Source organism: Gorilla gorilla, chromosome 9 (assembly GCF_029281585.2).
Source record: "Gorilla gorilla gorilla isolate KB3781 chromosome 9, NHGRI_mGorGor1-v2.1_pri, whole genome shotgun sequence".
Lineage (NCBI taxonomy): Eukaryota > Metazoa > Chordata > Mammalia > Primates > Hominidae > Gorilla > Gorilla gorilla.
In genome coordinates, this window is record NC_073233.2 from 91,600,391 (window position 1) to 91,615,460 (window position 15,070).

General features: G+C 39.0%; 1 protein-coding gene across 21 annotated transcripts in view; it reads right to left on the reverse strand.

Moving 5' to 3' along the window:
• DLG2 (discs large MAGUK scaffold protein 2) overlaps positions 1-15,070 on the reverse strand; it is a 2,193,106-nt gene that overhangs the window by 263,877 nt on the left and 1,914,159 nt on the right. Inside the window, exon 1 of one of the 21 annotated variants that reach the window (XM_055355593.2) lies at positions 3,689-3,752. The exons of 18 other annotated variants lie outside the window; for them this stretch is intronic. Coding sequence is in view for 2 of the 3 variants with exons in the window: in XM_019036754.4 (XP_018892299.1) it covers positions 3,375-3,411 (37 nt within the window). In the remaining variant the exon portion in view is untranslated. 2 more of the 21 variants (XM_019036754.4, XM_055355592.2) reach the window with 2 other exon arrangements.

Sequence of the window (15,070 nt, forward strand, 5' to 3'; positions counted from 1 at the left end):
GTGACTCATGTCAGTTCTTTCAAGGTCTGTCAGTGACTGGTCACAGAGCACCTGCTATTCACTTCACAACACAGACAGTAAAGCATACATGTTTTGCCTCCTTGCCTCCAGTGATAAATCCACAGACATTTTACAAAAATGGATAATTCAAAGAGGGACTTTGTCAGCAATGAGGAAAGCACAGCAAGAAAACAAAAAGTTATAATGCTGTAAGTGAAATTTAGATGCGACAATGAATTACAGAAGATACAGCTGACTATGGGAATGTCGCCCTCAACGCTCATTGAGAAATTCCACATATGCAGCCAGAGGAACTTAGTGAAGGCAAACTTATGAACATAATAAAGAAGGTGGCTGGGATATAAAGGATGAAAATGTCCCAGAGAATATGATACTGGCAAAAAAATTTACATTGAAGAACTCTTGTAGGTATTTCAAAACACAAAGTGCAAAGAATAAAAGGTTGCCAGATGATTAGAAAAAAGTGTGACAATTTGCCAAGGCATATAAAAAATACTTGCTCTGTATCACAAGTTATATGACTGACAAGAAGAAAAAGGCAAGTACTATTCCAACTACTCTTTTTTCCAAAGAAATAAAATAATTTTCACTGTTTCTAATATTTTAAAGAATAGCATACTAATAAAATATTATTTTACTATTTTTATTTCCTTATATATCTAACAAAAAGATAATTTTTAACATTTTGACAAAAAGCTGGAAAGTTTATGGGTCAATCATAGTTTTTCTCATTGATCATTATGCTTTCATTCTTATGGTCTCCCACTACCATGCAAAGTAAGAATTTTCCTGTTTTAAGCGCCAAGCCTAAGAAGACATGGTCCCTACCCTCATGGTCTTACGGCAACAATTAATTCTAAAAATCTGTGATTGTTCTATTTAATGAGGGTGCTAGCCTAGCTCAAGGCACTCATAAAGCCTGTAGAGGAGTTGTGGGAAGTAAATTTGGTAGGGGATATGGAGAAAGTAGCAAAGGAAGTACTGATGGGGGTGAGCTCTAACTTTGAGGAAAATGCAAATCTCTCCAGTCCAGCGAGTTTACCTCCTCACCTCCAGAGGCGGGGTGGGGAGTGACTCCAGGCTGGTTTTTAAACTGGCTGCCAACTGCTCAGCTGTAATGCCAGATACATATTAATTGCCAACAGAATGCAGAGACACAGGTTCAAGTTCCTTCTCAAAAGTAATACAGAAACTTGAAATGCTAACAAGTGCCACCCTCAGCCAACTTAGGTGAATAAACTTCCTTAAAATCAGTACAAAATGTTTGGATGCAAGTCTCTTAGTCCCCAGAGCCACAGAAATGCAAAGAAGCATCAGGGGCTGTGACAATATATGTTCTTAAGGAAATACAGTTATAGGAGCATATGAAATGATGCATCTGGCTTTATGAGCTGGCAATGATTTTTAAGTCCAGAATGTATGTTATATTGCACTGTTTTTCCATCATAAAACATTTTAAAAATTTTATTTATGGCCCCTACCAAGAAAGATGTGTGGCTATGTTACATGCATGTGGATACAATTAGGAACAAAGCCACTAAGAGGTAGAAGGTTCATTAGGATTCATCTTGTCCAACTTTTCATTTAAAAAACAACAAAACGGCCAGGGGTGGTGTCTCAAACCTGTAATCCCAGCACTTTGGGAGGCCGAGGAGGGCAGATGATTTGAGGTTAGAAGTTCGAGACCAGCCTGGCCAACATGGTGAAACCCCATCTCTACTAAAATACAAATATTAGCTGGGCATGGGGGCGGGCACCTGTAATCCCAGCTACTTGGGAGGCTGAGGCAGAAGAATCGCTTAAACCCAAGAGGCGGAGGTTGCAGTGAGCTGACATCGCACCACTGCACTCCAGCCTGGCCAACAGAATGAAACTCTCTCAAAAAATAAAAATAAATAAATAATTCAATTAAAAACAACAAAACAACAAATGAGGTGAATTTAGTCGAAGGAGGACAACTGCCTAGCTCCATAGTCAGATTCCTGCATCATAAAAACAACAGCTGACACTGAGTGAGTATTAGTTTGTGCTGGGTGCAATGCTGAGGGTTTTACCAAAGAAGCATTACCTTGGGGGGCCAGAAATAGTGGCTCACGCCTGTAATCTCAGCACTTTGGGAGGCCAAGGCAGGTGGATCACCCAAGGTCAGGAGTTTGAGACCAGCCTGGCCAGCATGGTGAAACTCTGTCTCTACCAAAAAATACAAAAATTAGCCAGGCATGGTGGCACATGCCTGTAGTCTCAGCTACTCAGGAGGCTGAGGTGAGAGAATCACTTGAACCTGGGAGGCGGAGGTTGCAGTGAGCCAAGATCGCACCACTGCACTCCAGCCTGGGTGAAAGAGTGAGATCCCATCTCAAAAAAAAAAAAAAAAAAATACGTAAGTAAAAATAAAAAGCATGAACCTCAGAAATTGTAAAATAGTTACTACTACCATTATCATTTTACAGGCTTATGTTATTCAGCTAACCATGAGAGAGCTGGGATTTGAATTCAGGCAGAATAATCTGAGCTGACATTCTTAACTATGAAGCTATGATTGTTAAAAATTATCCTTTCCAGTTACTTAACTATGTGGCCCAAAATAAGGTAACCGTACCCCCTGGACGATGTTAGAGTCTAGCTTTCCATATACTACTACTAATCTTTAAACAACCACCAGAATGTACTACTCATTTTACTGATAAGAAAACTGAAGGCGTAAAATAAAATGGTTTCCCAAGGTTGTACAGTTTATGATTGGTGAAAGCAGAATTCAACATTCAAGTCTGTCTGGTTCTTTCACACACATAAGCCTGCCTCCCTGGATTAGAACTAGGCTCTCCCGAAGCACGCTCTCTGGTTTCTGTTTGAACAGGACTTGCATACATTAAATATCTGATCTGAAATCAATGTGGATCCAGATATTGCTGGAACCAATTTAAGTCTAAAGCAAATATTTCACATTCCTTAATCAATCTCTCTCTCCGTGTGTGTGTGTGTGTGTGTGTGTGTGTGAGAGAGAGAGAGAGAGCGAGAGAGAATATCAAGAGTCTAGCAGTTCACATGAGAGTCCTGCTGAAGAGGCCAGTGGTAAATCAAACTCAGAGTGTGATTCTGAGGTTGCATTTAGTTGAAAGAAGATAAAAATTCACTGATTGTTGTTCTCACAGAACACAGATAGCAACAGACATGAAAACAGAGCCACTGTAGAAAATGCCTGCAAGCAGTGGCTACTAACAAATGGCAGGGAAAGGCTGTTTTAGGAAGGAAAGGGAGGAGAATCTGCTGCCCTCTTTTCATTTTACTGGCCACACCTCCCCCACATGGTCTGTCAAGACAAACGGGTCTGAGAAAAGCAGCATGATTCTCACCACAGCTCTTTAGCAAGTTTCCAGGGGTTTTCAGCATAGCAGGCAGCTGCTTCCCAAATTCAGCTCTGTTCCCTCCTCCTGGTTGAGCTGCTTGGTGTATAAACTCCGCCTGGCCAGCACACACCTCTTGACGCTCTTGAGTGGTGGCCAAAGCCTGTTAGGAGTGAAGCAGGTAGGGCTACCTTCCCAGGCTAGTGGGAGAGCTAGTTTGAGATGCTTTGCAACACAAACAAGCCAATTTGAAAGATGGGATTATTTTCTCCGTTTTAAACGCTGTAACAAATCACTTTCCAGATGCTGGCTATCTCACTCACCTCTTTTTCTTTCTCTTCTCAGTTAAAAAGGCTTAGTCCTGGAAAAGTAGAAGAGGTGAAAACCTGCCTGGGGAGGCTGCTGAAGGACGTCAGGAAGAATTCTTATCTCCAAATTCAATCCTGCCTTCCAGCTAGCTGCTGGTGTTTGAAATTCCAACTCTGAAGTGGTAGTCTGGTATCTTCTTTTAAAATGTAGAAGAGAGTAAACAAAGTTATTCACAGCGTAGTGTTAATTCTTCAGCTGCAGGCTGGAATCTGCTGGCTCCCCTTAGGCAGGAAATGCCTGCTTAAATCGTCCCTTAGGTGGGAAGAAAATTCAAAAAGGGAAGGTTTATGGAGGCGGACTTTCACTAATTTCACCTTTTTGCGTGGCAAAACCAAGTCAAGAAATAAGGTCCTCTCAATCTCAGAAATTAATCTTCGTCTTCATTTAATTTGAACCAGGAAAACTTCTAATGCCAACATCAAGACTTTGTTAGTTAAAGCTTTTCTTAATATTTTAGGATGCATAGCTAAAACTTGGAAACCAGGACGATTTAGATTCCTTCCTAAAACCATTTTCCAGGTACGCTTAAGGACTTTTGTTTTGATGTGTACTATATATGCATTTGAAGCCAAAGCACAGATGTTGATATTCATGTTTTAATGGTTGGTCATTTGATTAAGCGGAGCTCAGACATTTTCACTTTCCCTCTCAATATTATCACTGCAGTTCGGTTTAACAAGGCACTATTTCCCAGCACTGTCTACTGCAACCCAAATCAGCTGTGGTGGTCACCATGGTAACCACCCACTCATTTTCCCTGTTATTTCACTTTATAACACTTAAAGAGCAGTGCACAGGCTAAAAAACCCTATGAGGGGAAAAAAAAAGTCCCTCAAATAGGAGTCAATCAAGCTCACCTGAGATGCAAAGTCATCTAAGTGTAAATGTTTTATTTTTTAAAAAAAATCAGCTGTGAATGTATTCATCAGAAACAAATGATCACTAGGAAAACAGCACTGAAAAGTTGAATCTGCGCATTGCCTGGAGACTAAAAACATTTTAGAAGTGTTTTTTAGGGATAAAATGGGGTTAACACTAACATTTCTAACTAATCTTGACAAAGGGCTTCCCTCGATGGGATTGAAAGCTGTGGAAGTCTCCAGGGTTTTAGGTTAAATCATAAAACTAAACAAGGTCTCTTTAAACCACACCTACGAGCTTGGGATTGTATTTTTCTATATGAATTTCCTTCCCTCCCCACACAAAAATATTAGGAAAGAAGTTTTTTAAAAAGAACTTTCTTTCAAAGCAGTATTTTGCTCATTTATTTTATGATTGGTTATTGAGTCTGCCAATCATACGTCTAAATGACAAGGAGGTATGGGAAATCAGATGAGTCACTGAGCCAGGCAGGAAGGCAGGTATTCAATCAAATCCCCCCAAAAGATAAGGGCTGCACAAGTGTAGACCTGTAGACCATCTCTCTGTTAGACACAGGTATTTGACCATTGCCAAATAGGTCAGCCACAAGTGGAAGCTAATCTTGACAGCAAGTCAGTTATTGCAGACCCTGAGAGACATCAGATCTGCCTGAAAACAAACAAACAAACAAACAGTGCTTTGAGGAGTATCATGAAGACTTTCTGTTTCTCTGCAGGTATCCTGATAGCATGCCCCTTTTGGCTCCTAGAAAGACAATAATGACCCCTTCAGATGAACACTCTCTTCCTGCCCACAAATGTCTGTTGCATCTAAGACAGGTGTTGTACCTCTTCCCAATCACCACCACGGATAAAAAATAATTGAAAATGATTCTCCCACCATTGCAAAATGATTCTACTACTTCTAGTAGAGAACTTCTGGTTTTCAGGGATCAGGACTCTCCAATTCCTCTGCTCACTGAGGTTGAGATTCTGTGTTGTTTTAACAATATAAGAGCAGCTCCTATCACTTTTCAAACTGAACAAGCTTATTTTCATAGCCTCTACATAGTCTACATAGATAATTTTATTCAACACAATCAACAGTCCACTCATTCCCTGGTTGAGATTGCCTAGGGACAGATTTTGAGGGTGATGCCAATAAGTAAGTTGTAAGGGACCTCTTAGACAGGAGACTTGAGGGACCCAGGGTTCCAGAGTCTGCCCTATGTAGAGGCCACAGTGATTGTTGTTCACAGTCATTATCAGCTGGTCCCTCTCCACCTTCCACTCCCCACCACCCAAGGCTAATGTGGTGCACAGGGGAGAGGTTTATAGGGAAAACTCAGTGGATTCAGGTGCAACAGGTGCCCTTGGACTGTGAGTAATGCAAATATTGACATCCGGAAAGCCTGGAAGAGTCATTATTACTTGGCTCCCCTTTGCCTTCTACTGGACACCTTTTCCTTCCCAAAAGTTCCCAGGATTTCTTTGTGACTTTTCCAAAGCTCCCTGCTTCCTATTCTGTTCAAAAGTCTCTCCAATTCTAATATATTCCATGTAAAATATAAAATGGGTGGAGTGGATGGAGTGCAAAGCTATCAGATTTGTTATTTGATTTAAAGTTTAAGACTAGGGAACATGGAGACTTGGTTCTAGTCCAACCTCAGAAAAATCCACTTCGGTGATTTCAGTCAGATTATTTTCACTTGGCTTTTTCATCTATCAAACTATAAATTTAGTGAGATCAAACAAAAGGAAGTTCTCTGTAAAGTTAAAAGTTTAGTTCAAATTTTAAAGGCCACAGAACTATTATACAGCTGAAGTCATACTATAGATTGGAGAGTTCAGCCAAATTCATGGATTTTACAGGGCATAAAGTCTTTGGTTAGTGGTATCACAATTGTAGTGATATGAACTAGAATCTTCAGCCTCAAACCTCCACATCTAATCAGGCACCAAATCCCATTAATCTTACCTCCAAAATGTCTCTCTACTCTGTATGTCCCTCTGTTGCCACTGCCACTGTCATGAATGCTGCTCTCTCCAAACTTGCTCCTTTCCTCTTATGTCACGTTCCCTTAGTGAATTAGCCACACCAGCAGTCAGAGGACTCCTTCTAAAATGCTCACCTGATCTTGTCTCTTCTCTGTTCAAATCCATTGCTGACTCCCCATCAACTAAAGCGCAAAGCCCATGTTTTTAGTAAAGCACATGACACCTTCACAATTTTGCTTCCCTAATAGCCTCTCTTCTCACCATCTTCTTCCTAGAAAACTTGGTGACTTTATACAGACAGCTCTTTCTTCCTTTTTGTACACTCACTTTATTCATTCTTCTAAAACACACTCAAACACTGCTGCCTCTGCGAATCCTTCCAAACCTCACAGACTGAGATAATGACCAACCCACTATTCCCATAGCATCTCCTATATGCCTGTTATTCCAGCATTTCTCACACTATCCTGCAATGTTTTGGATCCTTGCTTGGCTGAAGGTTCCACTGGTATGACCCAGCATAGCATTTCTGATGGCCTGGTTTGAATAACTCACAAAGGACTTTGCACAAATCCTGGACACATCTAAGCAGTTCTGGGGCAAGGAGTCATTCTTCCCCTGCTTTCAGCAATGTCATGCCGGCAACACTCTTGTCTTAGGCCTAAATCACAGGGCCTTCCTCCTTGAAATAGGTTCAGTTCCTGGGAATCCATTTGGTGCCTGCACTTTAACTTACAACTGAACAGGGATTTAACAGCACTTATGCCAGTGTTTGCAAAACCGTGATACACAGTTGTCTTGCCCAGGAATAAATTAAGGTTGGTAGAATATTGTTGCCCTGTTTTATTTTTCTTTCTTTTTTTTTTAAATTCTTTCCTTCTACAATGCAGGCATGATTATAAGCATTGTTACTTCCACTAGGTAACTTCCAAGATATGCTATTGTGAAGATATCTTAATAAATTATTTTAGACAATGCTAGGTAAGAAAAAGTCCCACTCAGGAAAGACGTGTGTAAGTCTGTAAAGTATATATTTCTTATTTATCAACTGCTTAACAGGCAAAGTTAAAGGCTTAAATTCTGATGTTTGGATGTACATTGCCACTAAGGATAATATTATAAGTTATTCTGCAAATGACTCTAAATACAACATTTAATGGTGGGGTGGACATCTTTCATTCAAATCTAAAGCTAAGGAAGGGAAGTGGACCTTATTAGGCAGAAGTTTCCTGTGGTACTTGTGACAGTTACTGAATGAAAAACAAAGGTAGAGTTTTTCAAAAGCATATTTCAAGCCATACAATCTCTGTGTGGGACAGCCCGAGCCTTCCTGAAAATGAAGCACTCCAAGCTTCCTCAGGTTAATCAAGTCTAATAATACAGGAATTACTCTTCCTCAGCTGGGCACTTAAATCATGAGCCTGGAGATAGTACACATGTGGAGGACCTGCCAAAATGGACTGTAAATCACATCACTTTGCATTAAGTTCTTCAAACCAGCTGGACCAGCCTTCACCATTCTCTGTGAGCTGAAAAATACACGATCATAGTTCGCAGGGCTGCAGATAAAATTCTGCAGCAGTCAATTCGGTGGAATTGATGAAGATGGCAGTAAATTCAGTGGAGATTCTATACATTAGACTCCAGTCTGGGCAAAGTTGAATTGGCAGTCTTTGTGCATCTTAATAATTGAATGTTTTATAGTGAATCTGAGTTGCCCATTTCTATACAGATTCATTTATTGCTAAATGAACATATGACCATTAAAATATATCTTCATTTAAGAAGAGTGAGCATGAAAGCATGATACTTTATACACAATAACATCAGATCAGAAACCAAGTCACTTGTATCAGAAAAGTAAACCGCTTTATAGAACCAAAAATAAAACAAAACAAACTTTTTTTAATTGTAGAAACAATTGGAGTTTACTAAGGAAAAACACAAGATATTTTTAAAGAAAAGATATTAGAACAAAATAGATATTGCTACTCAGGGTCAATCATTGTGAGTATATTGGTCATTTCCTTCTAGGTGTTTTTTTATTTTATTTTATTTTTTTTTTACAATGTTAAGGTCACACTACATCAAAGAATGTTCACTTTACTGTTTCATTTGCTATAATTGCACACATTTTCCTGTTAATACCTCTTTGTCAGAAACATTTTAATAACTCCTTAAAATTTCACTGAGTAGATACATTGTAAATTACTTAACCATTTCCACTTGTTGAAAATTTATAATACAATATTTCAAATTTTAAGAACATATACTTAAGCTATAATGTATATGATTGTGGGAGACCGGAATATGCCTCCCCAAAATATAAAGAATTACTGAGCTAAAGACAATCAAGAAGAAGCAGATGTGGGAAAACTCTCTGCCCTCCATTTTCCTAAAAGCAGCACATAGATTTACAAAGACAAAGGTATTCTCCCCCCATCCCTGCTTTTCTACCAGGGAGAGCAAAGGTTAACCACTGAACACAACTTTGGACCCTCATCAGCCTGGTCATGGTACCAGGAGAATCTACATTAACAAGCTTTACTAAGTAGTCTTTATCTGCCATTTATTTGTCTTCCTACAAACTGCTCGCTGTGCCTGAAGAGACTCAAAGTCCTTTTCCTTCATCTTGTCACTTCTCTAAAAATTTGCTGTTTCTTGTTGAAGATGTTACATAAGCTGAAATTCAGTCACTTCTTTGAGAATTACTCATGCCCTGGTTGTCGCCCATGTGTATATGAAACCAGGGGTCTGTTCCAACTAAGAACCAATAGGGGTCATTCTTCCTTTCTCAGCATGATTATTTCCAATAAGGGGGCCTTACTAGGTCCCTAAATTTTAGATGATGAAACAGAAATTAGCAAGGGTCAAAAACATCTAAATAAAGCTCATTTTATAGATAGGCTAGTGGTTATGAGTTTATTCTCTTGAGTTAGTATACTCATCGGCATTAAGTCCTGGTTCTGCTATTTCCAAGTGGCCCTCTGTGTTATGTAATTTCCCCACCTCAGTTCTCTTTCTTTTTTTCTTTTGTAAGTTCAGAGATACAAGTGCAGAATGTGAAGGTTTGCTACATAGGTATACATGTGCCATGGTGTTTTGCTGTACCTAGCAACCCATCATCTAGGTTTTAAGCCCCTCATGCATTAGCTATTTGTCCTAATGCTCTCCCTCCCCTCTCCCCCCAGCCCCTGACTGGCCCTGGTGTGTGTTGTTCCCCTCCCTGTGTCCATGTGTTCTTGTTGTATAGGTCCCACTTATGAGTGAGAACACGTAGTGTTTAATTTTCTGTTCCTGTGTTAGTTTGCTGAGGATGGTGGCTTCCAGCTTCATCCATGTCCCTGCAAAGAACATGATTTCATTCCGTTTTTATGGGTGCATAGTATTCCATGGTGTATACGTACCACATTTCTTTATCCACTCTATCATAGATAGGCATTTGGGTTGGTCCCATGTCTTTGCTATCGGAAATAGTGATGCAATAAACACACATGTGCATATGTCTTTACAGTAGAATGATTTATATTACTGAGTATATACTCAGTAATGGGATTGCTGGGTCAAATGATATTTCTGGTTCTAGATCTTTGAGAAATCACCACACTGTCTTCCACAATGGTTGAAATAATTGACATTCCCACCAACAGTGTAAAAGCATTCCTATTTCTCCACAGCCTCGCCAGCATCTATTGTTTCTTGACTTTTTGATAATCTCCATTCTGGCTGCCTGCCTCAGTTTTCTTATCTGTTAAATGAAAAAAAGAGCTATACCACCAGAAAGGGTTATCATTAAATTAGTACCTTTAAAGCACTTAGTATAGCATTTGCCACACAATAGTCATTTAAATAAATGTTAGCAACTTAAGAACAATTGTCAATGTTATTAGTGCTTTGTTACTATTTGGTATTATTCATAATTATTATTACCAATAATTTGATTTTGCTGAGTCATGGCTATATTGTCAGAAGAGACTGACTGAAATGTACTTACTGATTAATTTCGATCTAGTTAGTATGTTAAAGACATGTTCATTTAAGGAGAAAGTCATTTTGTGTTTTTGGATGTGATTCCAGAAAGCATGTATAGGAAGCTGTTTTAGGGAAAAAACTCGGTTGTGGGCTGGAGAAATAATTAAATTAATTATTTAATTAAAACATACAATATCAAGGTTGGTAGGAAGCTAAAGGGTAATTTTGGGTAACATTCTCCCCTTACTCCAACCAGATGCCAGGTGACCCTCAACTATTCTTAAATGTCTCTCATGCTGGGGAGCTTAATAACTACCAAGGTAGCTATTATGCTTAGAAATTTAGTTTTATATGGAACCAAAATATGTCTTTCTGTAACTTCAACATGTTGATAATAAACTCACAGATAACCCTAAACAAGCTTTAACAGTGAATTTTCCGTGTAGTGAAATGATGGGGATCACAACTTCTAATGGATTTATTTTGGAATTTAAAAGAAATTGGTAAGAGCCCAAAGCGTATAAAACCAAGAATTCATTATGCAGGCTTTGTGGGTATTTGAGAAGATTTATGTATTCATTATCATGTGTGCTTTCCTGCAAATTAAACAATCTAAAATAAAAGGAAAGCTTAATGATTTTTCTCAAGAAAAAATGTCTAAAGCTAGAATTCTAAAATGGCTCCTTTAAAGTTCAGATGGAAGCTCTTTCATAGTTTCATGCTCCAACTGGGGAGGGGAATGGGGGAAGGAAGCATTGGGAAACACTTTCGCTGAGGTAGAAAGCTCGTAGCTCACCTTCTGAGGACATCTGCTTCTCCATAACTGAACCACTTTCTGCACAGTAGTGAACACTCAGAAGTATTTAGCAATTGACTCAATGGCTGGGTGCGACGGCTCACGCCTGTAATCCCAGCACTTTCAGAGGCTGAGGCAGGCAGATCACTTGAGGTCAGGAGTTCGAGACCAGCCTGGCCAACATGGTGAAACCCCATCTCTGCTAAAAATACAAAAATTACTGGGCATGGTGGTGGGTGCTTGTAATCCCAGCTACTCGGGAGGCTGAGGCAGGAGAATCACTTGAACCTGGGAGGCAGAGGTTGCAGGGAGCTGAGATCATGCCACTGCACTCCAGCCTGGGCAATGGAGGGAGACCCCATCTCAAAAAAAAAAAAAAAAAAAAAAAAAGAAAGAAAGAAAAAAGGAAAAAGAAATTGAGTCAAATGGCAACCCTGGTAAATGAGGAGCTCTGTGAGTCACTAATAAAACCACTCACTAGGACTTAACAAAATCTCTCAATACTGCATATCGTATCAGGCATGTTGACCTATCACATCACTGAAAAAGCAGGGTTTCTTTGCATAAAGATTAACTAATGTATTTGGTATTTAATTTTCAGTCTCTAGCACAGAAGCTGGCAAGTAGCTGGTGTTTAATAGTGCTCAGGTGGCTGAATGAGTGAAAATCCATCCCTGGGAGCCACAGGAAGAAATGCTTAGTCCCTCTAATGTCTTGTTACTTCGGTAGCTGCTCAAATATTGGATGACTGAGACTTACTCTTCTGGCTTCTTCCTCCTCTCTACAATCATCACTTCTCTCTAGCCCAGGCTAACTATGCCCAGTTCTAGCAATCGACTTCAAATCCCTTCATCTAAGAAATTTCCAGATGTGCCTTTGCTCATTTGTTTCTTTGTTGTTGTTGCTTTAAATGGATTTAGGAGGATACACATGCAGTTGTTACATGGATATATTGTGAAGTGGAGAAGTCTGGGCTTTTAGTGTAACCATCACCCAAATAGTGAATATTGTACCTATTAAGTAATTTCTTGTCCCTCATCCCTCAACCTTCTCCCACCCTCCCAAGTCTCCAGTGTCTACTATTCCACTCTGTATGTCCACATGCACACATTATTTAGCTCCTACTTACTTATCAGTGAGAACATGTGGTAGTTGACTTTCTAAGTTATTTCACGTAACACTATGGCTTCCAGTTCCAACCATATTGTTGTAAAAGACATGATTTCATTCTTTTTTATGGCTAATATTCCATATCTATATTTATCTATAGACAGAAATATCTCTACATCTCTCTATATGTATCACATTTTCTTTACCCAATCATTTGTTGCCCACACTATTCATAGAGGTCATGGTGAACTCACATCTGGCGTATCTGAGTAACCTTCTTTAAAAGTATGCTTTCCAAATTGCAAATCGCAACCCAAAAGTGGATTGTGAAATCAAATCAATTTATGATCACTAATTTTCCCTTCCTTCCTTCCTTCCTTTCTTCCTTCCTTCCCTCCTTCCCTCCCTCCCTCCTTCCCTCCTTCCTTCCTCTCTCTCTCTCTCATTTTCCTTTCTTTCAGATGTAGCCTTGCTGTGTCACCCAGGCTGGAGTGCAGTGGCACTATCTTGGCTCACTGCAACCTCTGCCTCACAGGTTCAAGCGATTCTTGTTCCTCAGCCTCCTGAGTAGCTGGGACTACAGGCACAGGCTACAATGCCAGGCTATTTTTTGTATTTTAGTAGAGATGGGGTTTCACCACGTTGGCTAGGCTCATCTTGAACTCATGACCTCATGTGATCTTCCTGCCTTGGACTCCCAAAGTGCTGGGATTATAGGCATAAGCCACTGTAACCAGCCCATAGTTTTCTTTAAAAAATAAAATAGAAACTTCAGAGGATAATGCACAGAGTAAGAGTATTATTTCATGAAACATTTATGTCAATTGTTTAATTATGTGTGCCTATGTATCATTATATATACATTAATATTTTATATATATATACATATGTATAAAATACACATTTTATACATATTTGTCATACACCACACACAAACAAGGCACCCCACACAGATTGTGCAGAACTTGTTTTAGGTATTAGCCTCTACTCACCTGTTTGTGTTGTCACCTTTGTGTAGGGGTTAAACTGTATTGACATAAGTGGTGGCTTTGTGTATGTGTGTCCTCTGTTTTAAAATAAATATAATTCTTTTTTTAACATTTGATATTAATATTGGCCGATTAGAGAGGGTTAGGATGGAAGGTGAGGGCATCACAATCATGCCACATAAAGTTTTTCTTTGGCCTTTTAAGGTAAATCACTTGTAATTTCATAGGTACGTATTTTAAAATGTAACCAGCACTGAGTGAATTGTTAAGGATTATTGATTTGATATTTAAATTAGTGTTTTAGTAAAATTGATTAAGGATTTAATTTGGTATTATACCAGGAATACTAGGTCACACAGCTTCTACTGCACAGGCAGAGAGGTAGAATCCTCCCAGTTTGGGGGCAAGACGCTTTTTAAAAAGCCACTGTATCCTCAGTGTTTTCTTCAATTGGTCATAGTTGTTAAATCCTACTATTCCTACTTTTAATTATAAATTTAATTTAGGTTTACCATTATCCCTTCTATTTGTTGCAGATAATTTTGTTAACTCTTAATGACACATAATTTGCACTCTGACTATATTTTGGCCTAATATTTTGTAATAATTAGGCTTTAAGACATATGGACACTTAAAGATAAATCATCTGTATTCCTATTGCTAAAGCATATGCAAACACAATTCTTCCCACACCTACATTTTGCTTTTATAGTCACATTCTTTCTAACCAGCGGTTTTGTTTACCACTGGAAATTGAGAGTGATTGGAATGAATGAGACATAAGATGGTTCACCCTTTCTAAGTGAACTACAGTCTGAAAAGTTTGAGATCTGCTTATTTAACAGATGAAAAGACAGGTCCAGGGAAATGAACTGACTAATCAAAATTAGCAATGGCACTTGGAAAATTCCAGTCTCCAGATTCACTCTCTGCCACCAAATCATACTAACTCCAGCAACATCCAGAAAACAGGGCCTGACCCAGAGCAGAGGCCTCATAAATGTGTGCTTAGTTGCTTTAGTTGCGATTAGATTGGACAATATAAAACTACAGATCTGTTAGGTCACAAACTGTCAAATATTGACATTTTTCATACAGTTCAACCTAAATCATTTTATTTTAATAACTCTGCCTATGCCACTCTGAGGTTTTGCTTTTCCCATGAGGAGCATGATAGTACATTTGTTAAGAGGGCATATTTGTTAAGACTTGAGCCAAAACGCTCAGGTTCAAGATCCAAGTCTTAAACTGATTGGTCATGTGTCCTTGGGCAGATTAGATTACTTAGCTTCTCTGTCTCTCAGTGTCCTCATAGGGGAAAAGGGTATTACACAAGTGTTTGCTTTTAATATTATTATTACTAGAACTCAACATACATACTAATTAGCCAGATGGCCTGACCAAGTTAGGGCAACTTTATGCACCTGTTCTGAAACGCATTTTTTAGATACAAAAAAAAGAGAAACATACAGAGATTTTGCAATGTCTTTTCTTGGCAGGATTGGCTATTTATTTGTTTGACTGACATTTGGCTTTATTGTTTACAATGGTTGTCTCAAAAGTCCTATTTTTCTCTGCTGACAGCGCTGGTTAATAAATAAAACAGAGGCC